The sequence below is a fragment of the Epinephelus moara genome, chromosome 5 (assembly GCF_006386435.1).
Source record: "Epinephelus moara isolate mb chromosome 5, YSFRI_EMoa_1.0, whole genome shotgun sequence".
NCBI classification, from domain to species: domain Eukaryota; kingdom Metazoa; phylum Chordata; class Actinopteri; order Perciformes; family Serranidae; genus Epinephelus; species Epinephelus moara.
Window position 1 is genome coordinate 34,815,763 of NC_065510.1, and position 25,124 is coordinate 34,840,886.

A 25,124-nucleotide genomic window follows, 5' to 3' on the forward strand; every position below is an offset into this window, starting at 1 on the left:
GACATTGTCTGGCGCCATTCTGACTGCATAATGGGTACTTTACTTTTAGTGCATTTAGCTGATAATACTTAGCAGTACTTTGACTTAAAACTGCAATAACTAATTTTTTTCAGCCATTTGGGGACAAAAGATTGATAAATGATGCAATTTCTTGCCAATTAATCATCTGTTAACTAATATCAGATTAACTGACCAGTTGTTTTAGCTCTACACACACACACACACACACACACACCAACACGGAGGGCTAAGCTAAGATTGTGCGTAGCTCACACGGTTTTAGCTGAGACAGCAGATGAAGGTAAACATTAAACAGAAGTTGAGAGATGTAACCTTATAATAAATACATTTTCACTGTACTTGTTATTATTTTTGCAGGCTGCACAGTGCTCTGTAAAATGTCAAAGAGCCATTTATAAACTTTATTTTAAAAAACATTTATGATTGATCATTCTTTTTATTTACATTTTCAGCCATATGTGGTAATACTTGTTGAATGTTTATTTTTTACAGTGGTTTCAACATGAAAGCTACAGAGGAACCATTGATCATCCTGCTGACTTTTAAAAATAATGATGATTGAGATTTCAATATGATGATGGTTCTGTGAAATTGCACTTTCTTTACTGTATTTGTCACTGACAGACCCAATGAGTGGTGGAGCAGGCACAGGTATCGATATGCAAATGGATGTTTAAGGGTGTTTCTACATCCATTCATGTCGAACTGTGGGTGTGGAGATGAAACTTGTGCATATGCACCTGTGATAGGTTAAAAAAGATAATATATTCATCTGCAATAAATTAAAAATCTGTAAGAAGTGAAAGTTCTGTCTCTGGAGTTAAAAAAGCTCCAGAGACGAGAAATGTTAAAAATAAAATGGCTTAAATAGAGTTAAAAACGGTTTAAAATTGTAAATTCATAAGATGCCTATGACAGGGTTAAAATGCTAAACAATCTCTTATTCATTTCATTGTTTGTTTTAGTTGTTACAGTTAAAAACTAAGTTATAATAATCTCTGTCTTCCACTAAGGAGGTCTAGATTTGTCAGAATCTGAGATCGATTAGTTTGGTCTATGCCCACATACAGGGGATATTGTTCCTGGTGTTTTCCTCACATCAGTAAACTTCTGCTCAAGGAAACACTACATCACTGTGCGATTATTTATCCCTGTTTTACAGAGTGCAACACACCCAGCTCCACAATGATTGAGATTTATAAAACAGTGACTTTTATGCATCTAGCCTATGGAGCGGGCACAAGTGTCAATATGCAAACTGATAACTAAGGGCGTTTCTACATCCATTAATGGCAAACAGTGGGTGTGGAAATGAGGCTGTGCATGTGTGACCAACTCCGCAATGATTCAGATTCGTAAAACAGAAGCAGGTGTACGCGTTGCTTTGTAAATCTTACAAAAATGATGGGAACACTCATTTTCGTCTTTGCACTGTATACACAGCACTAGCTCACGCTGCTGTTTCGGCCAATGTTCTATCTCCACTAAACCCAAATCTAATTTAAATGGAAGGCCGCTCTGTTGTATGTCTATCTATCGATTTTCTCTACAACTGTTTATCTGATTGACTTCACACTTTGTAGGTGTATTGCTGAGGACCCAAGGAAGTGCAGTGTCATTTGCAAGCTCTTGAGATGTTTATCAGTAGCACATTGTGTACATTCTGTGTGGTGTATTGAGAGGGGATCCCTATTACCTGTTACACCACAGGATGGCATGCTGGGTACATCTCAGTCTCCATTGCTCGCTACAGTGATTCAGCAACAGATGACGGAAGAGAGACCAGAGATTTTACATTGGAGTGAGCTCCAAATTTGATGCATTGGTAATAAAGCTCTAGTGAAAGTTCAGTCAGGAAGACAATACTTTTTCATGCTCAGGCTGTAACTATCTTCCTCACCTTGCTATTCACTCCTTGCATGCATGCTCACGCGCCATCTCTCTGTCAGCCTATCATCTTACTGCTCCTCATTTTAAATGTTTCAGCTGTGAGTACCCTTCACCTCCCCATCACCACCTAGTCTTCTCGGATGCAGCCTCATTTGGCCTCATCCGTCATCAAGCAAAGTTATCAGCCACCACCACCTCCACCAGTGTCTCGACTCCATGGGGGGATTTATCTTGCTGCTGCTCAGATGTCCTACAACCACAGATAATCTCCCTCTGGGGAGATCTCCTCCCTGGTGTCTAAGCACCAAAGACTTTTGTTAAATCTTATCAGCACAAATCATCTATTAATATGTACACTTATAATCTGCATTAAACCTCATCTTTATTGCATTCGTTTGTCTCTCCTGATTGATATGTAACCTTTAGGAATGAAATCTTATACCTTCGCTAGGTGATGCAACTATGTATTGTTCAGGACCCAAGGAAGCGCAGTGTCAAGTGTGAAGTTGTTTGGATGAGGGGTTCTTGAGGAAGCTGCAGGCAGTAATACCGCAGGCCAAGCAATCAGCCTGTTCTGAACAGGCACGTTTTCAGCCGACACAGCACTGGTTGTTAATAAAAATTTTAAGATCAGATGTTTGGATGATGAATCATCTCAGTCAGTCTTCTTTGTTGGGAGCCACACAAAGAAGACACAGTCTGCTACCATGCATGTGAACTGTGGAATCAGATACAAACAGTCACAGTGAAAATTAGAAAAATTTGCATGTACGCTCCTCTCTGTTGGAGCGCAAAAAGCAGCATCAGAGTAATTGTTTAGAGAGAGTCTTAGTCACGCATCAACTTCCTTTAAACAGAAGGCAGATGAGCTGTTTTCAGTGAAGGAGGCTTGATTAGGTATCACCCTCAGTGATCAGCCATTTTCTGTGCAAGTGTTTCCCACTATGGATTCCCCGGCATATAAAAAATGTTCCTCTCCCCATCTTCATACCAGGTGGTGAATATTACCATGATTAACTGGTAACCGCTGCTGGGTATTTTTTAGGTTCTTAAGTCTTGATGGCACAATAATAACTGCCCCGCTGCAAAGAAATACCTCCCTGTCATTTTTATCCAAGACGGAGAACAAGTGCGGACCAACAAAGGGGCTGGTACTGACATTTAAACACGCTGACATGTTGTGTGTCCACTGTTTTCTTGCTTTACTTTGAGTGTTTGGTTTATGCCTTTCTGTGTGGATGGAGCCTCGAGTCAAAATTAACTGGAAACTCGCAGTTAAAAAAATGTTCTGCTGGAATAGTAGCCTGAAGGCATTCTGAGGACTATTTAGGTTCACGCTGTGCGGTGTATCTTCACTCACACTCACACACACACACACACACACACACACACACACACACACACACACACACACACACTCTGTGTCCTTCAGAGGCAAGTCAAGAAGGTTTGTGTTGGAGGGGTTCAACAAAACCAGGAAATGCAGCTGTTGGATAAATTCCCCATCTGGTTCCTCGGCAGCCATGTGTAAAGTTTGTAAAGTTTGAAAGTCACCCTGAGAGCTGATAAAGCCTTTCAGAGAGAGCTGGAAAGCTCTGAGTTTATAGGCTCAAATTAATATCTGATGGTTGTAATAAAACTAAGCCCAGCCTTCAATGGTTCAGTTTCATGTGCCTTCATCTACAGTATCACACAGACATGACCTGCAGATACCGAAACTGAGACTATAAACCTTGTCTCTCATGAATTACGTTCATATTTAGATGATTTGCATCAGTGATTTATGTCCTTTGGAAAGCAGGAAGTAGTTTGAGATTAATACAGTGCAGTAAGCATGTCATGCTGTCAGTGGAGGCCTGTGTTCAGATCCTGAGTGATTATACTGGAAGCACGTATTTTTCACGTTTAACCAGTCCTCTATTTTTCCTAAACCTTAAAGGAACATTTTGACATTTAAAAAAAAAATAATGCTTATTTCCTGCTGTGTTCACACTATGAGGGACAATGCAACAGGGTGACCAGCTAAATTATTGTCAAGTTGTAAGTGTTGTTGACGTAGTTACATCATCACAGGCCTGACTTAATGAGAGTAATGATCATGTGAGCAGAACGTGTCTTTGTATCTGTAGGGCTCCAGACTTTGCAACAGGGAGCACCAGTGCAACCTGCAAATATTATCAATATATAAACCAGAGAGCTGTTAGTGTGTTTACAGCTCACAGTATATTGATCCTTACATGTCAAGGTGCAGCAGCAACAGTTTAACTTTGTGCAAGTTGTGAAAATCTAACTGTTTGCCGGAAGCTTCAAGCTCACAAACAATACAAACAACAACACTTCTAGCCTGAGACAAGATGGGTGCTTCAAAATAAAAGCACCAGTGGTTCTTCTTTGATTTATTTAATTATAACAATATTTTATTTAACTTTATCATGACAGTAGCTACTTTATTTGACTTTAACTATAGTTCATTTAATAATTTTGTATTTTAGTTATCAACAGTACTTTAGAAAGGATTTTAAGATATCGTGATATACATCATGTATCGTGATATAGCCTAAAAAAATCACAATATTATTTCTAAGCCATGTTGCCCAGCCCTAGTAATTTATGTTTCCTCCCATAAACCCACACAGACCAGTGGGGTCTGTCCTCTCTCCCTACGTGTCTTCCCTTCAGTCAGAGCACATACTCTATCTTGCACCGACATTTTACCCCTGTGGATATTCTGCACCATAGCAACCAGATGCAACCAAAGCGTCTCAGCTGAAAAGTGCTCCCAGCTGGGCACTTGCTAAGGACTGCTTGGCGTTTTCAATTGGGAATAAACACCGTGGTGGACACATGGCCTGAGAGCGTTTTGTTCTTGTGAGTATGTGTGTGTGTGACATGCACGCATACAGTGATCAGCAGCAACCCACTCTCTGACAATGACACACCGCGAGGACGGAGACCGACATATGTGTTAACAGCCGCTGGGATTTAAATGAGACAGACTCAGGCTCCGTGGAGATGGAGGGCTGTTCTCAGAGAATGCCACAGCAAGCGAACACACCGTCTGCTGAAAGTTTGCAACTGACTTTACCAGCTGACTTCACTGCAAGCTGACTGGCTGTTGAAACTCGCGTTCTAAAACCAGCTGCTGGTGACTTGACAAGCTGAGTCGCAGGAAACACCATCAGCCAGCCTGAGTCGAGCTCAGACACTGCTGCAGCTTTTCTCTGCAACATTCCTAAAGGTTACATCTGGTTGGGAATCTTTGGTCTGAACTGGGCTTAAAAAGCTACTGCAGCAAGCCAAAAAAAGCCAGGCGCATAACCTACATAAAAACACACCATGTTGTTTTAAAATGTTGGTTTTTGTTTGGATAAAACAGAAGGGATAGAAGGTGTGAATTAGTGACCTTTAAAAGGTGCTGGTAGGCAGATTTTGTTATTGTAAAGAGCCAAGCTAGCTGTGTCCTTCTGTTTCCAGTCTTTGTGCTAAGCTAAGCTAATTATCTCCTGCTCCGACTTCATTATGAACAGACATATATATGAGTGGTAACAATTTTCTCATTTACCTAAGCATATTTCCCAAAGTGTTCATCTATTACTTTATTCCAAAACATCTTAAGTCCCTAAACTTAATCGCTTGCTACGAGGTGATACTGGAGAAAAAACTGTACTGTGTTTCTGTCAAAACATATAGCCAATGCAGCATGTGCCCGGCTTTTAATTCACGTGAATAATTATGATGCAATGTCCTTACACATAATGCTCATCCATTTGATATTGGAATTGCTCTATTGGCCGCAGCTTGCTCTCATGTGCCGAGTTCACAGAGAGAAAGAAGTGATTTTCCGCACAGGGCCTAAGTGCTTTTTTATGATCATTGTAAATATTTCACTCAAGAAGATGGATGAATTGCAGAGATGAAAAGTATTCATTGCAATTTGAATTGCCTCTGGTGTTAAATTGAAATCACAATGTGCTGGTGAATAGGGCTGACATTTTTTTTTCCCATGCTGGTGCAGGTCAATGAGGATTTGATGAATCTACTTTGGCATTCACACTTGTGATTTATTATTCATTTAATTCTACTTTAGTCACTGGGATTTAGACCAAGAGCGCCTCTCTGTCTCTCCAACACACACACACACACACACACACACACACACACACACACACACACACACACAAATGTTTGATATGTATGACACACAGGTCATCATTTAATAGTTAATCACAGAGCTGTGTATTGATTGGATGGCCTTCACTACTATTGTGGTTAATCCAGTCTGGCTCGAAAAAAAGTAAAAAAAACAAAAAACAAGCTTTCTACACCAAAAACTAAACTGAAAAAACTTTCTGAAGGTTTTTAAATTTAAACTGACTCATCCTGGTGGCAATTTGGTCCTACTAGAATTAAGCATTTTGCATAGGCCTAATGTGAAATATACTAAATCATGAAAAGCGCCTTGAAATAATAAAAAATAAGCTATTAATTACTGGTTTTATAGAAATAAAAACTGTCTCAGTTTGCACAGGGGAGAATACAGTGTACTTGAAGGCTTTCGGAAGATGTAGTGAGAAGGAGGACACAGATGTCAAAGATCTGGAGCACCTGGACATAGAGCCATTAATTAGGACTGACCTGGACAAACCAGGACGTCTGAATATCTCAGAAACTCTCCGGAGGACGGTGTGAAAACATGGTGTGGAAGGATCACAGCTAATCTGACCAAGATGCTACCAGGTGTTTGTCATCACTATCGGGATCATACTCTTTTATAATCTAAGCAGTTTAATGTTCACTTCCTTTTGGCTCTGTTTTTGGTCTGCACCAGCTGTGCCAACAATGCTTTTGCGCTCTTGAACAGCTTTTTCACTGAACCATAATCCAGGCTGTTACAGCTGCTCTGATTTACCAGTTAAAATATGCTTAAAAGGGCTCTGCATAAAATTCAAGGCACATGAGTCGTCTGGAAAGGTTCTCAAAATGGAGGCGGCTGAGCGTGCGGCTAGCAGCTAACTGTGCTAACTCCATAAACAGCGCAAAACAACTGCAACAGTGCTGACAGAACTAACAGTGTAAACCAGAGGGAAATGGAGGCTTTGGTGATGATGTCATCCCGATGTCAGCAGAAACTGCTGTATGAGCTGGTGGAAAGCGGCAGCGATGAGCTAGCCAGTGGGATACACAGGTGCACTAACATGCACCTGCAGCCGGACAGGATGACCATAGCAAGCCGCAGAGAGGCCCAGATTACAACACACACAGAGGTAGCGTGACTTCATTCTCTGCTCAGGACACCATCACTTCACTATATCTTTACATAGCAAATGGTGGTTTGCTGCTGTATTAATGCTCTTGAATGTCTCATACAGAATTACATTTTAAAAAGTCATTAAACTATTGCCTTCAGTTTTTGATCAAGCAGTTATTCCATAATAAAGTGTTGTAATTTCTATAACCCTGCCATTTTAGCTTTACAAGTGAAGTCCTGTGTCTCTTAGGAAAGTAAAAGCACATTGTTGACTTCCAGCAAATTACTGGCTTTTCATCTAAGATCCGATTTTTTTCTCCCCCTCTGTCACTTCTTATTGACAGCTTCGACCTGTGCTGGCTGTCGCCTCCATGTTTCTCCATGTTTTTCCACATTTCTCCCTGCAGTCAGATTGAAGGAAATGCAGATGAATGTGAACAGTGGGAGTACTGTAACAGATGGGTGTAGGAGCAAAAATAGAAGAAACACTCCAAACAAAAAGATAGAAAGAACTGAGTGAAGACTAGACACAACAGAAAACCGACACTTTGATTCGTTCTGATTTTTTTATTTTATGATTATTTTCCCATCATAAAGCCCGGAGGACTCTTTAAAAATCCCACTGAGAGCTCTAAAAGCTTATTTATTGAAAAATAATCTTGTACCCTTTATTTTTGTCCTCTGTCCTCCTCCCCCTTCTTTCTTTTTGTGACAAGAGATGATTGCATTGACCGATGTTGCCTCAGACTTGGGGTTCAGTCTGATAAATTACTCTGTCCATCATTGGAGGACGGGAGTAAAAGCGAGGGGAGATAACCTGGTTGTCCATCATCCTTTGTCCAAGTGCAGAGAGGAGATTGGATATTGACCCGAGGTTGCCTTCTCCAAGCCGAGATATTTGAAGACTCTGTCATGGAGTGACACTATAGTCCCAATACTGAGTTTCTCTGCAGTCACATGCTTCTTCATGTGCATATTTTCCAACTTAAACACCTTGTTTTCGGTGCGACACAGTTCCAGAAATAAAATGTTGCGTATCATATCACTTGTAAACCTCTCGTAGAAACTAATATTCTGTAGAGGGTTGACATGAAGGTTTGTTGGTACTCAGTGCTAACTCAGCCTTTGCCCTAGTTACCCTGGTATCATTGCAGTCCTGCTCTAGGAAGTCTTACCGCTTTTTATCTCCAGCAAGTTACAATATAACAGCCGTTATAATAACTGCAATCAACCTAAATCCTCCCTTACAACCTGACAGCTATTCAGGCCTACTTTCACCTCTTCAAATCCATGCACGCCTGCTCCTCATTATCCTACATTACTGTTTTTGGAGGGGAGCATTTGTCACAGCTCTACACCCGTTCTGGCCTGTGGGTGCCTTCCAGTGTCCCTTTCCCCCCTGCCAATCTGTGAATAATTCTTGTGTGTCTGTCCTTCACCTGTCCCGTCATTATAGACAGTCTCTGCACAGTGCCACCTGGCCACGGCGGAAGTCCCTGCAGGGGCAAAGACGTCTGTATTTGGGGGAGTATCCTGCACAGCTGAAGAGGAGGGGTTCCCGCTGAAGGCCGCACTCCCGCCGCACCACAGAGAAGGCCGGAAGGATGTGGTTGATCTCGGAGTCTACCACCTCGCATTGCACTTCCAGTCTGAGGGGTGAAACAGAGGAGCAGAGGTCTGTGAGCTGCCGAAAATAACAGTTCACTGGGGTTAATGACTGAGAAAAATGTTCTGGTGTGTTCTTGAAAGAATAACTTGGAAAATATGAGTCATAAAAGATATTTTTATTTGAGACATGTAACAGGATAGTGGAATTGGCATAACCTTAAAATAAATGGAAAACAGAGACAGGAAGAAAAAGAAATTTCATCACTTTCATCTCACTACAGATGCCAATTTGAAAAGAGAATGATAAAATTTAGTGGAGAAGTGACAGGGAAGTTGGGGAAAAAAAACCCTGCGAGGCACGTACGAGATGTCAGAGTGAGAAAGATAACTTGTGTCAAAAACAGACCTGAGCTACGAGGAGGAGTAACAGAACAGAAACAAAAGGAGAGCGGCACTGTAAACTGAGACAGGGCGGCAAAGAAGTAAACACAAAAGATACTTGGAGGATGAAACAAAAGCAAAGAATAAGAGCCGGAGCTGAAAGCAGTTGGTGGAGGAGAGACTCAAACACCAGCAGGCTTTCAGTCTCAGAGCTCCTGAAAAGTTTCTGGTTCTACTGCCTGGAGCTGGTACAGTAAACTCAATAAATACCTGGTGAGATTCAGCCTCACCTGTTGTTAGTGTCAGCTAAGATAAGAGAAGTTATCCGTCTGGGCAGTGCAGAAATGCATGATAGACTTAGAGGCAATAACTTTGTTTGGATGAAGTGTAACCACCAGGAGCCTTTTAGATACAGATTTTTCTTTGAGGGGATTTTGATTTTTGTGCTGAAAGATGAAGAAATACCCAAAATTGCTTGTTTGTTTCCAATTCTTTATGCTCTGTACAGACATGACTGACAATGTTTTGACGACATATGATCTTCTGCAGGAAAAGCTAAGAGAGTGAGTACACGACACGTCACACCATCAGAATCATTTTGTGGGCACAACAGAAGGACTGCGATGGAGGAATTGTTACTGTATCGAAAAATATCAACACATATTTAGGAATGGTAGAAATCACCTCTCTTTTTGCCTCAGGGTAAACTGAAGGAGTGGTGTATCTGTGTAAAGAAAGGTTGCTTGTTGCTTGCTTGGGACTGAGCTTTCATGAAAGTTTGGTTGACAGACAGCAAGAGCGTACATATGCGTATTTCAGCCAGGTGGTCCCTATGTAACGCATATATACTTTAGGCTGACTTACCCACGCAGGGCCTCCTTGTTGTTGATGAAGCGGAAGTGAGCAGGCTCGCAGATGAAACCATCTGAGTGGCATGCCTCCACGCAGGACTGGCCCTCTTGAGATACGAGCAGCCTGAGGGAGCTGAGAGGAGGCCAGGCAGTGGGAGCCGTCACATTGGACGCCCAGCCAAGGGCTGTGGAATTGGGCAGAGGCACAAACAGAGGTCCCGTAATCCTGCCGCCACCAGCAGAACCCTGTCTGGAGAGGTTGGCTGGAGTGAAGGGAGGCTCTGGGGCACAGAAGTCCTGGAGGTGAAAGATATGGGAACATTACTTTGTGCAATCATTTTACTGCGGTCGACTACGGGAGGAATACCTACAGTAAGAATGTGCAGGCAGAATAATGAGGCAGCTCGGTTAAAACCAATATTAAAGTACAGGTTCACAAGTTTGTCTTAGAACAATGCTCACACACCCCTATGTACATTGAAACAGTTTTTTCTTGCTGTAATCATTCTTCTTGTTCATACTGGCCCCTCAGAGTCCCTTCTTAATGCAAATTCAAGTAATTGGAGACAAATCCGCTGTCATTGTTCTGGGCAAAAATGCATTTCACACTTTATATCATGAGGCTTCAGCAGTCTAAGTTTGTCAAATTAAGTGTGGATATTCAAAAATTACAGTGTCTTTCATACCAAATTCCTCTAGTCAGTGTTTCTTTGCTGAGTAGTAGCAGAGGTAAGACACCCACTTCACATGACTTCAGACCTCTGAAACATCATACTGGCTGAAATATATTTCTGTATGGAACAAGGACTGTGGATTTTGTCCCCATCACTTACACTGGAATCTCTTTACGAAGAGATTTTCTTTGCAGCCAGTTTGAACGGGAGGAAGGATTACAGCAAGTAGAAACTGTTTCATGGACACCTGACTATTGTTTAAAAGAAAATGTGAAGCTATCCTTCAGCAGCAAAGGTTCTTTGAGACACTGAGTGGTTACTGATGTGTTTGCTGCCAGGTGATGTCAGTGTTCTGTATTTTGGATGGGCGGTTAGAGGGAGCTTCTCCACCACCACAGCTGCTGGCTATATCCAAGACTACTAACAGCTTGGATCCTATGCTGCAGGATGCTGCTACCCACATACTTCACTAGGTTGTATCGGTATCATGAAATAAAGGATATAACATGCCGTTGATATGCAAGTTAAGTTAACTGATATCATGAAGTATTTATTGGCAGAGACTGGATGATGAATGATCAAAGCTGATGTTACTCCAAGACAACTTTTGGCAATGAATATGTTTGTTCATGGCTCCAGTGAAGGTGTGAGCTAAGCATAACTGAGGAGACACAGATAACAGTAATTTCATTCCTGCATTGTTTTCCATGGTTTGGTTTCTTTGGCTGCCATGGTCAAACGACTGTGGCGTCAAGTTCACAGATAAACAAATATGGCAGCAAGTGTGGGTTTACATTGGAAACAATGGAGGGGGTGACACTAAGGATGTTAATACTATACTAACAGCACTGATACTACTGTACTACTAATATTTTTTTATCTGTATCAGAAATGTAAAAGCATGTCAATGCAAGACAAGTTGATTTGCAATTCAGAGAGCTCTACTGTGCTGCTTTACAAAGGAGGCAATGAAATAAAATATCACAACTTGTAAAAACACTCTCGAAAGTGTGAAGCAATTTAAAAGAACAAGGTCCTAATTTAATCAGCCTTAGCTGCCACAGCATACCAGTGTATCATTATCACTTCAGCCAAGACGGCTATGTTTTCAGTTCAGTTGTCTGTTTGTCGGCAGGATGACTGAAAAGTTACTGGCCTGATTTAATGAAACTTGGTGTGAGGGTGTGGCATGGGCCAAGGGAGAACCATTTAAATGTTGGAACAGATTTTAATGTTTGTTTAAGTTTGTTAACATTTTGCCTCGGTACAACAAATGCTACACATCATAAAATGCAGTAGATGGTGGTACAGTTCAGCAGTGACAACACACAATAAATATGATGACTCCATATCACAATCCACATTCACGGGCCCCAATAATCCTCTTGAGTTGCCTCAACATGTAGGTGCTCAAACTTCATACGGAAAGCAGTCATTATCCAGGCATACACAATCACTATATATACCACTATATTATAGTAATGGAACTTGCAGATTTGCATGTCATAGAAGACGTGCCTTTGACATGCCTTGACAGAAGTCTGTGCTCTCTGACTGCCCTTTTAATTATTAATGCACATGTGCTTACAAATATGTTTTCTTTGGTGCAGTAGATTAAGTGAAATAAAAACACAAGAGAAAGTACACAGGCTGATTTACTGTAAACTCTGTTCTCTGTGTTAAACCTTGATTAAAAAAAAAATCTAGCTCAAGTTTCTCCTGGTTCTCCTCTAACAGTGTAGCAGTGCTGCATCCAAACCAGCTGCCAGTCAGGAGCAGACAAAGGGTTGTTGAGAGACACCTCTGCAGTTTGTCTGACATCTAGTGTGGGATTATTAAAAAAAAAAATCTTTCTTTCATCTTGGCCCTCCATCATCATCATGGTGCCCACACCTCTGCTCTTTCTCCTTACTCATCCCTCCTCATTAGTGTCAGGAGACCTTCTGCTTTAAAGCCGGAGGGCAGATATGTGCTTTGTAATGAGAGTTAGCGTGCAGATTAATCACAAGTCTACATACGTGGAGCACTGAAACACACACACACACTCACACAGGCAGAGTCGCACCATGTTCCGGGTGTTGAATGCACACAGTGATGAAATATTAAACAGAGTGGGGAGTTTGAGAGCTGGTGAAAGAGTGCACAGCGACTGAAAGACAGCATCTCTGCATGTGTGTGTTTTGTTCAGCGCTCTGTGTACATCTGTCTTGACGTGGACTGAGGCTCACCTGATGCTGTATGTAGGCATGAACTCTCTCCAGCATCCCCTCACAGGTGTACTCATAAGGCAGATATGGCTCAACCTGAAAATGACACACAGAGACAGACATACACACCTCATTATTATTTCCAAATTTTGGGCATGTGAAAATACACTTTTGTTGCCGTCACTTCATTGTTCACATTAATTGCAATAAAATGTCTCTTCTCCTCATTTCATTTCAGCAGATTCCTGTGAGGCCTAATCACAGTGTGTCACTGCTTGGAAACTCATTAGGCTTTATTTGCATACCAATAGATCATCTCCTGCTGTGATGTGCCGGTTTTATAACTAAGGCACACTTCTGACAGGCCTAATTAGAGATGAGCTGTAAACACTATGTATATATAGGCTATATATTCTCATGTTTAATGCCGATAATACCATAAGTTTAACACACTCTAACAAAACTGTCTGACACAAACCTGGATGGATGTAACATGGCTGCAACTGCAGTGCTTGGATTGATACAAATTGAATTACCTGATGAAAAAACAGCTTTAGATTGTAGATATGCTAATTGGAAATCAGCAATTAAAACTCTGTGATTGACTTACAGGAAGCTGTTGCAAAAGTCTGACAAATGGAAAGGTTTTTTTTTTCTCAACGGTCAAAGGCTAACAGCAGACATCGAAGTGGCAGGTCTTTGTGCCCTAATGCAAAAGACCTGCCTTTGTAAATGATACACGACTCACTAAATTGAATTTCCAATCTGAAATCAAAGCAGTCTGATGTTCAACCATGTGTGAAATCAGACTTGGCCCATTTTGAGTGAAAATCACTGAGAAGCAAGTGTGCAGGGATGATGCAATTTTAAAAAGTTACGCACACTGCAAATCTGATCAAAGCCTTATGTTAATCTACTCTGTAAGCCGGAGATGAACGTAAACACGTGCACTGGAGGGACAGACACATGAGCTCAAACAATGTACTGTAACAGAGTTCCTCCTTTTCTCTCTGTCACTTCTCTCTTTACTTAACCAGGCAAGGTGACTTAGAGCATGTTCTCATTTACAGGAGTGGCCTTAAGGAGATTTCATATTGGTTTTAAATAAACACAGTTGACAGCGTACAAGCCAAAAACATGTACCACAAGAAATTGCAGTTTCTTTTTAAAAAAATAAAAAATAAACCTCTCAAACTTTCTGCATGTGGTGTTCTCCTTCTGTTACTGCGAACACCAAATTAATCACCTACAGCATGAAACCACGTGAACCACGATTTTGGCCAAAGTTGCAAAGATCTTCAACTGCAAACAACATGTCAGAGGGATGGAGGAAAAAGCAGACAGAGACAGAAAGGAGGAACAGAGGAAGGAACGGGCATAAAAAACAAGGATAAGAAGAAAGAAAGAAAGAAAGAAAGATGGAGAAAGGAGTTATTGGAACATGAGGACTTGTCAGCCAGTCAGAGATTGCTTTGTCCTGCATGGCTGAACATGAGCCTCTGCCACGCATGCACGCGCACGCACACACACAGACACAGACACAGACACAGACACACACACACACACTTGTGTGTCTTGAAGTCAATGGCTGTAATGTGTGGGTGAGGCTCTGTGTGCTGATGTGCCTGATCTATGCAATGTCACTGTCTCTCCAATAGTGCTTATGTGTTTGTGTTTGGATAAATGCAAGGAGAAGAATATTATCTGACTGTGTGTGTGTGTGTGTGTGTGTGTGTGTGTGTTTGCTGGGGCGTTGTGGCTCCAGTGAAGGGTGAAGGGGTCCATCAGCTCTCTCTCAGTGGTCTGACAGTGCAGACGCAGACAGAGCAGTCAGCCAGGGCTGCTGAACTGTAGCTTGTCTGACAACACAGACAAGACGCAGAGATGAGAGCAAGACACACACATACACAAAGCCGCACACACACACTTCCACACACAACCATGACTACAGATATCACCTTTCCTCTAATCTCCATGCACGCTGCTTCTAATCTGCACAAGGCACAAACTATTACAGAACGTTTAAGGGATCACGCAGACAGCTGTCTTCCTACTGCACATGATCCCTCCGTGCCCTTCATGCAGTTGAAATTGATGCTTTGTTGGAGCGCCGCTGCGGATTTTTCTACGAAATACAATATGCAATTTTCTAAATGGCTTAAATGGAAAGAAATAATACCAAAGCCATATTATTATGAGTCGTGTGATGTCATTTTGCGACAGTATTGTGATTTCTTTTGCTGTAAACATCACTTTGTCAGATCTGAAAATAACAGCCAAGGTGCTGTAAATGTATCTCCCATTTTTATTTTACATTTGTAATGGCACAAAGTAAATTTTTTGCAGTATACATTTGTAGGCACACTGCCTGAGACAATATTTCTCTAGACTACTAGTACAGAATTGTGATTCACTGCTGTATCTCTCATTCAGAGTATCAATTTCATGCACTTGATGCACCTGAAATGTAAACTTATTTTTTGAGATTATGTGATTTATGCTGTGTCTGAGTGCAAAATGTGCCAACCAGGCTTGTCTTCTATTTTAATGAGAACAGAAGGCTTTCGAGACAACGCAGACATTTAGTCGATGTGGGCCTCAGACTCCCTCTCAATCTTTCTGTTTCTCTGTCTTTATGTTCATCTCTCTCTTTCTCCATTCTTTTCCCATTTACTCCCCCTTTGTAGTGCTTTCTAGAAAGATTTAATCTCCCCGGGTGACTCCTTAATTAACCTCTCTCCCACTCTTGGCAGTCCCTAACATCCTCATATTCTCCATTGGCCCACATTTCCTGCGTGGAAAAGTTCAGCTCTCTGCAATATCAGACTGCTACCTACATACTGGCAAAGTCGCTCTGGACAGTGCCACTGTGGCAAAGCTACTGTGCTGCTTGTCAAAGTTTGAAAACACTTTATCGAGCTCACAGCGCCAACAAGAGGTCCAGTACTGTAACTACATCACAGCTCTGCGAGAAAACAGAGCAAGGACATCTAAAAATCTAACCGCACTGAGTAAAAAAATAGATTATTATCACAACTCTGAATTGTATTTTTATATTTTATCTTCCTACTTCATGCCAAACAGATTCACATCAGGGAATTGATTGATAAGATCCCAGCTAGCCTCCAGCGTTCATATTCAAATCAACAATGATGATTTCACGAGGTATCAGTGCAGAACATCTCCTCACATTTATGATGCAGATGACTGATTTGACTGAAGGAGAAGCTGAATGGAAATAAAAGGCTTTTCAGTTTCAATTTAACATCATTGCCTGACAGCTTAGATGCATCAGAGAGAATTAAAGCACCAGCGTACAATGCATGTGTGGTTTTCTATCCATGTGAGTGACAGTGCACAGTGGGTGAGAGTACCTGGGTCCTCATGATTTCCCTGATGGCAGAGTCAAACTCCAGGGAGTTGTTGTAGTCCACTGTCATGACGTGAGGTCTGCCGATGTACTGCTCTGCATACGGGTGCTGGGAGGACACCTATAGGAAACACATGCAGGGCATACAGTAAGAGCTAAATACTGTATGTCGAAAATTAATGTCTTAATGAAAGGGTAATTGTAACTTTTTATTAGAGTAATGAGGATGCTGTCAGTAATAATAAAGTGTTTTTGATTTGGGGGGTAGTTGAGTGCATTAAATGCATATCTCAATGATCATTTTACATGTCGAAAAATAAAAACATCCTAGAGCAGGGGCAGTGTATCACTTAGTCTTAGCATTTGAAAGTTGTTCCTCTCAGGGCTATAAAGAACACACTTGGCCAGAAGAATGTACTGAGGAAAAAGAATTTCTCCAAAGTTGTGTGAACCGTCAGTAATAGCAACATAGATCACGCTGTACCAGGCACGCCATGTTCCTGCCTCTTAACAAGCGCTAACATGTTCTGTCTGCACCTCCAGTTCGTGCCAGTTCTTTTAAAAGATCTACTGAGGAATAAAGTTACTTTGCAACTTGGCTGGTGGTGAAAACCGCGCTAGCCAAAATATTCTCATCAGTGACTAATGGTGGGGGAGTAATGGACATAATGAGCTCACCTCTCTAGAAGTGGGCTTGCCTCTGAAGAACTCATGATTGAGTGAGCTGTGAGGCGGCTGGAACTTGGGCTGCAGGAAGATACAGCCATTGGCTATTGCTTCCAGAGGGGCCGGGCCTTCGTATGGGAAACCGAAGCCAATGAAGAGCTAGAAACACAACAGGGAATGTTATTATATAATCATGCTTCAACATGGTTTTTGGATCAGTATTGTCATGTGTTGTAAGTGTATACCAAAATCAGTTTCTGGATAAATGTGTGTATTGTCAAATTGAAGCTGCAGACGAAGAGTCTGTGCACACTCAGAATGAGAATTCAGCAGATGAAGTATGAATGTAGGTAATATTTTCTTCACTGTCTTACCTTGGCCTTGCGCAGCAGTTGCTGCAGCTCATGCTGGGGCAGCAGGCCGTGGTTCTTCACGAAGGCCGGGACCTCCGGAGGTCTCTGGGTCTCATAGTACACTGTGCCGTGGACCTCCATGTACCTGTGGAGAATCTGCAGGAAACCTTCCTTACCCTGCTGGGAGAGGAGGGGAAAAAGATGGGTTGTTGAGATGCAGGGTGAAGGGTGAAGAGAGGAGGGTGTATGGAAAAGAGTGTGTCAGAGGAGAACAGCAGAGAGAAGAATATGATTAAAGAATCTGTGTCCAAGTACAGTGTGCTGTGTTTGTTTTGTGTCTGATCATTGTGTGAGCTGTCTGCTGTCTGTGTGCGTAGCTGTCTGACTTTGGCGTCAGTATGTTTGTACAGTACAGTGTATCCATGTTTGTCTCCAAATCTAAGACTGCATGTGTGGTGAATACATCGTCAAAAAATAACTTTTGCACATGAACGCAACTTTTGTCTACACTAGCGCTTTCAGCAGGGCTGCAACTAATGATTATTTTTATTGTCAGTTAACTTAAGCTGGAATCAGATAATTTTACCCTTTTTTTTCTTCCAAAAAATACTCAGACCAATCAATCTGTTATCAAATTAGTTGGCGATTGATTTAATAGTTGGCAACTAATCAATTAATCATTGCAGCTGTAGCTTTTGGGTCATTTCCATGAAGATTTCTTCTTACTTAATGCAACAGTAAATGTATGTATATATGTATTTAGAACTCTTTTTGACATCTACTTTAAGCGTGTGGGATTTTTTGTGAGACAGTCCTACCAAAAAACAAGTCCTACTGATGGAGACTTCAGAGTTGACTTGAGAGATAAAAAGGAGAAACTAACAGCTGCAGGTTGTGAATGGTAAACATGCACATGAATGAAAATGACCTCTGTCTAATCCCTGAACCGCTCTCTACTATGGCTAGTACTCCCATTTTCTTATTTTTTTTTTCCTTTCGATTTGTAAGACTCCTATTCGAAGCACATTGGATAGTCGTGACCTGCTAATTGTATAACCTCATGAGAGGTTTCCCTGCAAAGGGGTTATAATTAAGGATGGCTTGACACGACTTTTTCATTTCTGATACCAATATCAATACCCCAACCTTGAGTAACTGCCAACACCGAAACCAATCAAGCGGCAACCTCAACTGAAAAATTAAGCCAATGCAGAATTGCCAAAAACTGCAATTCCTGATTTGGTGACTTCAGGCTGACTCCAAAAGCAAATCCATCCCCATAGACACTCATGTGAAACTCTACAGCAGAAATAAACATGTTTACAGCCTGGTGCAAAACAGTTTTTGTCTCTAGCTAATTTCTACATTCACAACAACCTTAAAGGGTGATTTTCGATATAACTCTTTTATTAAGGCTTAAAATTTGTCAGATATCCAATCCAGTGATTTTGGTTAGCATCGGACAAACACCCAAACTGAGTATTGGATTGGCACATCCCCGGTTAAAACTGACTCTAAGATGCAGAATCTGTTTAAAAGCCTTTGTATTAGAGTAACAGAATATCACTGTTTCAGAAATCAACAGAAATGTTGACGTCAATGTTTACTAAAAGAAGAAAAAAATGCCATTGAACTCAGTGCAACGCTCAGCTGATAGGTATCTTCTTTACAAACTGATTGTGCTGGGGCTTGTGTGGGTGTGACAGGTGTGATGAAGCCATTACTAGCAGTGACTCATAGCTGTGCATTCATCTCTGCTTTTTTTCCTAGAGAGTAGAAACATGAAACGATGTGAGAGGACAGAGCCAGAGAGGCATGCTGTTAAAGTCAGCGTTGATGATTGGAAGAACAAAAACCAACCAGCATCAGTTAACATCCAAAACTGAATCATGTGAATGGAGCATAACCCCGGGCCAGAGTATTGACTCTGCCGTCTGGCGTGGAGCAGCTTACTGTATCCCTGTACCGTGTGGCCCCCCACAGCCGTAATTGGAGGCTGTAGCGATCGATAGCTTCCTCTGTGAGGATTTTCCCAGCCAATTAGGAGATTAGCTCAAGCGCTAAGTACAGCAGACAACATGAATTAGCAGAAGGAGAAACATGGGTGTGAAAGAGTGCAAATTCCATAACCTGCACTTGCAGCTATGTGTGTGTGTGTGTGTGTGTGTGTGTGTGTGTGTGTGTGTGTCTACGCCAACTCTCTTAACATGCATTGGATTAGGACTGGTAATAAGTATGTTCTGCTGTGCTGGTTTTTATCCCTCACCTCATTTCTTGTAATGTAGATTGAAGAAAATTGTTTGCGGGACATTAACATGTTGAGTTCAATTTGCACAGCATGTCAGAAGGGTACGATTACAAAAAGGAAGCATGTTTGCTGAGCCTCTCCTTACTGTTCATACGCCTGTCAAGCCTTCCATTCTCGCACACCACATTAGTCGTTGACAAAGAAAATGGTGGCAGAATGACCACATGAGATTCTTGTTAATTTCAGAAACAATGGCTCCTTGATATCAGACAGAGGTAGACAAAAGCAAGCTTCACATTTGTAGCCGGCGAAGCACAAAATGATTTAATAATAACTATAAATTATGTGGGAGACACTTGAGAAGACCAGCATCGTCATTAGTGCTGCATTGGAAGCTCTAAGAAATTGAATCGTTGTGTTACAGCACAAAGCTTACATCCTTCAAATGACTGGCTGCCTTAAGTAAGAGTATAAAGAGATAATCGCTGTTACACGTAAAGCTCCTGAAGAGTGATGGCTGTCGCTGTGAATGCTGCAGTGCATTTAAGTGCTTCTCACTTTTCCGGATCCCATACTGACAATAACTGTGTTTGTATGAATGCATGTGTGTATTCCTTAACATGTAAACAGCTCAGCTGCCTTTTTGCATGTGTGTAGGCTGTGAGATGGCCTTGAGAGGAATATAGGGTGAGAGTAACAGGCTCTTACCTGAAGCTAATGAGCATCCAGATGGATTCACCACAAAAGAAAGAAAGACATAAAGAAAGAGAGACAGAGATAGGAAAATTAGATCAGATAAAAACGTATATAAAAACACAACAATGGTGAAAACAGAGACAAAAGGGGAGACAGAAAATACACATTACTATACATTTTCTGCCTTTTCACCAGGTTATTATACTTTTATCACCCCCCCATCTCCCATCTGTGCTCGTCTCCTTCACAAGCCACAACTATAAAGAAATCCAGGGAATAGTACAAACACACAGTGGAAAGTAGTGGCAGCAAAATACCTTATCTTTGTAGTCATTTTAACAATGGGGGCACAACATGCTGCTCAACAATATGCAGTGGAACAAGCCGGCAGCTTTGGAGAGGAAAATTGCCTGTAAGTTAAAGCTGTACAGTTGTGTATAAAGAGCCGCATGAAGCTGAGCTGTAATGGTGCAAACAGCGGGGGTGTGCAAAACGCTGTCACTGGATTTTTCTGTTAACTCTGCAGTATATTGTCGGTCCCACTGTGTGTGTGTGTGTCTATCAATATTGAAAGAGTCTCCTGTATGAGGAATTCAGAACTAACCTGTTGTAAAGAAACAGAGAAACCTGTTCATGTATGTTTGCATTTGTGTGATGTTTTCCATGTGTATGGATGCAAGTGTAAAGCAGCAACGTTTACCTGAATGTACGTGCATGCTTATATATCTGTACATTTTCATATATACAGTTGGTGTGTTTGTGTGTTTTTGCTGTATATATTTTGAGGCCTTCCAGGAAATCCATTAATGGTGTGCATAGAAGCATTCACTGATTTGTTGTCTGTACCTTCCACATGCTGGCCTCTTTGCCGTACACTACAGCCATGTTGTTGACTTTGTTCTGCTGGATGCTCCTCTTCTCTGTCTCATTCAGCTCCTCCGAAACGAAGCCCATAAATGAGTTGTCTGGTGTGTGAGCTAGATGTGTGTATGTGTGTGAGAGAGAGGAACAGCAGGATGGTAGTAAAGAGAGAAAGAAAAGTTTATTGTTAAAGGGAAGCTGTGAGGAAAGAGAGAAAAAGAACACTACATCCTTGTTTGTTTCAGTTCAATAGCTAAGTCAGTGTGATTATCGGCTCCCTAAGTATTATAAATAGTGATTGTCATAAAGCCAGCTGTGAGGCTGGGATGGTTTTGGCAGTACTAGGCTGCACTGGAATGGTTTTCCAAGTATTGACTTTAAAGTGGAGATAGAAGAAGTTTTTTGCATTAAACTCATCATTATGAAGACTGATTGCACAATTTCACGGCTATAGAATAATGACACCATCTGCGTTTAGACTGGTTCCCTATAAGCCTCTCTTCCACTATACAATCCTGTCTGCCAGTGGGTAAGATCTCCCAGGAAAATAAAGGCTCAGTTTATGGTACAAAGGAAGTGCGTCAACCATTGTGCAACCAAAACAGGAAGTGGATGTGGGGGTTCAGATACTACCTGCATATGCACAGTAGTGCAGGTAACATTTGAGCTGTGCATGTAATTCTCAGCTGCTGCACATAACTCGGTACAGCTGTCAACTCATGCAATGACCATAAGCAGAGTCACACAGCTGACACCAGGGGCGTAACAATATAGACAGTGCAGGTTGTGTGGTTGCACTAGGGCCTGTGAGGTGGGGGGGGCCCACAGAGAGAGTGGGTCCTACAACAATGTGCTGGGTGGAAAACAGGGCCCTTATGAGTGATTGCCACCTTGGAAATATCCTGCGTTCAAAGAGGTACTCATTGATTTAACAACAGTGCCATTTCCTATATAAGACCTTGAAAAAGGCAAACCCATATCTGTCATGTTTTTTTTTTTCTTTTTCGGTAAAATACTCAATAGCATCTATATTTATATGCATATTCCAAGTAAACTATAATAAACTATTAAAATTGTTAAATTAAATGAATAATTTCTCATTTTCTTTGGCATTATTTTTGTTACACAGATATGCAATGCACATGCTCTCACTCCACAAACCCATTTTCTCACAGTAAAAAACTTATAGCTGGTAACACCGTGCAAAAACAGGAAACTGACAGCGAACACAGAGCGCTGTAGTCAAGCCAGCTGACTTGGTGATCAGCAGTATATTTAATGTTTAAATACAACAAAACCAATGTTTATTTTCAAAGACATCATGCTGACTTATACAATATTGACAGTATTACTGAAAATTAAGTTAGCTGAGAAGCTGCTCAAAATGTTCCTGCGACTACATAAAATCTAAAGTGCTTTCACTGTACATTACTGTAATTTCAGTCAGATCTGGCGGCTGCTGTGTCAGAAGTGCGGATAAAGGAGGACAAATATCCAAATAGTGGGGTCGTTTTTTTTTTGGGTGCAGGTAGGATTTTTTGGTAAATGTAATTTTAAAAGTTACATGCACTGGTGCATGTACAAAGAAAAAAGTATTTCGAGCCCTGGAGTGAGGCTTTAGTTTTCCCGGGTAGCTAATGGTAGTTATCCCCAGTTACCAAAGAGTATGAGTGTGTTGTTGTTACTATCCAAAGTAGCATAAATGGTGGATAGCAGCACAACTGAAGTAACTGTGAGAACAGTGATCGTGAAGAGAACGGAGAGAGATCCAGTTATCTTTGCGATTGCCAACAAAAATAGGACTTTGAAATGCAAGGGGAGGGTCACAGTTGAAAGCTGTCTGTTATCAATTAAAGTATACCTTATCAAACGCAACTACATTCATGATTTTACAGCTTTTTACTGCCTAACAGTTAACACTATTTAATTTTTTTGCAGTGTACACTCATATATATTGAGTAGAAGTAATAAACAACAGCTACTGCTTCACTCTCATAAGTATGAAACAGTTAATACGGGTTGTGTCAGTCATATTAGCTTAGGACAGTATGAAGCATGGGCGTCTGCAGTATGTCACATATTGACATGACAATGTTCCTGTCAGCTATAGCTGTAGGAGCACAGCATTGTTGAGTAGTGAATATGAAAGCAGAGGAGAGTTAAATAGTCAAGGTTTCAGTCGTCGAGGAGACAGACAACAACGAAGGCTTTGAAAACAGCAGATCAGACATATTGTGTAGCATGAAACAGAAAAAGGAGAGAAAACGTGATAAAGAACTGATAGAGCCTGAAGCTGTGGCGTCGCTATAAATAGCTGCATTAGACACATCGCTCTGAAATTAATGTGAACAAGCAGGCACACCTGTCAAAAAAAGTGGAGAAAAAAAAAATGTGTCAAAACTGGTGACAGGTCTGTGTGCATATGACAATTCAGAGATCTAACTTTCATCTTTTGAAGTTATAAAATACAAATGCTTGTGTTTTACATGTTAAAAAGACATGAAATTTTAAAAAAATGTTTGCAAATGTTACTTATAATGTGATGTGTAAATCAGTATTATCAGTTCTGTAAAGCAACTGACAGTGTGTGTTGTGTATTACAGAGGATGAGAACAACCAATCGAATCACCAGAATAAATGTTGCCATTGTACATTTATGATATGTATGTTTGTACATTTCACATGTAGCTGATATGTTGAAACTTTATGTTTTTAATTTTCAATTTTCTGCTGTGACACTGCTGTGGTTAACATCTGGTTAGGTTTAAGCATAAAACCATTTGGTCAGGGTTAGGAAAACATCCTTTGGTTTAAAATACCCACTTTTGTCACTAAAAACAAGCTGGACATGTCCTGAACTATTATTAAAACATATCTGCTTTTGTTGTTGGCTTCATACAGTGGTCTACTGTTAAGCAGCTGCCTTGCATAGGTGTCATGCCATCTACCATCCCCTCCTCCTCCTGATGATAAACTCAGCTCATGTAATCTAAAGTATGTCATAAGCGTGAAACGTATACATGTAACATAGAAATGTACAATACATTTGATTCAGGCAACTGTGTTGGAAAAACTAATTAAATCAAGATTTTCTACATTAAGTTTTGTTCTTACGGAACATGGTCATGTACTGCCTGGCGTTGAGGTTCCAGTAGCCCCAGTTGGTCCGGTAGCCATGCAGCGTTGCATACTCCTCGTGATTGTAAGCTGGCTCCGTCCCAAATGTGTCGATCACTCGGATATGACATCTGTAAAGACAGGGCACAACCAGTTTAAAACAAAACGGTCCTATTGTCTCCCATGTAAAAAAATATGCTAATGTTAATCATTTTATGTGATTAAAGCCAAAATATACAGTGNAGACCTCTCTCATCTTTCTAAGTAGGAGAACTTGCAAAATCAGTGGCTGACTAAATACTTTTTTGCCCCACTGTACAGTGTTATCAAACATGTAAAACCTACTTATACAGCAGTTACGGATGCTTCAAGATGGAGTTGTAATTGTTGACAAAATAATAAGCTAACAAAAGTGCACTTAAAATGTCCCTTGATTTGCTTGCAAGTACATTATAAAATGCTAAAAACCATTAGTTATTATCGATACACAGCTTAAAGATGCTTAATTGGATTTGATTAAAATAAAATAATGCAAAAATATCATCTGTTTGTTTTGTGTTGACACAAACTGTATGGAAGCCACATAAATGAAATAAGTGCTACTTCATCATGTCTGCTTATGTCAACTCACTTCATGAGGGATATTTAGACCATCATTATGTAACGTTAAGTCTTTTGCGTGTCTTGGACGTCACTTTACTGCTGTTTAATGTCTTGCATTAATTGCTGTTTTATAAGTGAACTAGTCCATACCCATTGAGTGCACAGTTGCCCACGTACAGTTTCACATGGTGTGTGTTTGGGATACAGGTCATAGGAAATTGCAGATTAAATAGTCAACTGAACCCATTAAGAAGAGCAATGTATTCAGACAGAGTTTTTGTGAATTTGATAGTATGATTGCTTTATTGAAAGTACAGTAGTACCATTGCC

The 25,124-nt window shown here is 40.9% G+C and overlaps 2 protein-coding genes across 2 annotated transcripts in view; one reads left to right on the plus strand and one right to left on the minus strand.

Moving 5' to 3' along the window:
• Positions 1-25,124, plus strand: part of LOC126389773 (myosin-10) — a 667,776-nt gene that overhangs the window by 583,954 nt on the left and 58,698 nt on the right. The gene's annotated exons all lie outside the window — the stretch shown is intronic.
• Positions 7,730-25,124, minus strand: part of LOC126389793 (alpha-1,6-mannosylglycoprotein 6-beta-N-acetylglucosaminyltransferase B-like) — a 157,916-nt gene continuing 140,521 nt past the window's right edge. Inside the window, exons 10-18 of the mRNA XM_050043670.1 lie at positions 24,189-24,322; positions 21,060-21,190; positions 20,226-20,231; positions 17,291-17,449; positions 16,929-17,075; positions 16,255-16,371; positions 12,902-12,976; positions 10,013-10,296; positions 7,730-8,808 (exon numbers count right to left, since the gene is read on the minus strand). Of these exons, the coding sequence (XP_049899627.1) occupies positions 8,610-8,808; positions 10,013-10,296; positions 12,902-12,976; positions 16,255-16,371; positions 16,929-17,075; positions 17,291-17,449; positions 20,226-20,231; positions 21,060-21,190; positions 24,189-24,322 (1,252 nt within the window). The 3' untranslated portion in view covers positions 7,730-8,609. The remainder of the gene's footprint in view (positions 8,809-10,012; positions 10,297-12,901; positions 12,977-16,254; positions 16,372-16,928; positions 17,076-17,290; positions 17,450-20,225; positions 20,232-21,059; positions 21,191-24,188; positions 24,323-25,124) is intronic.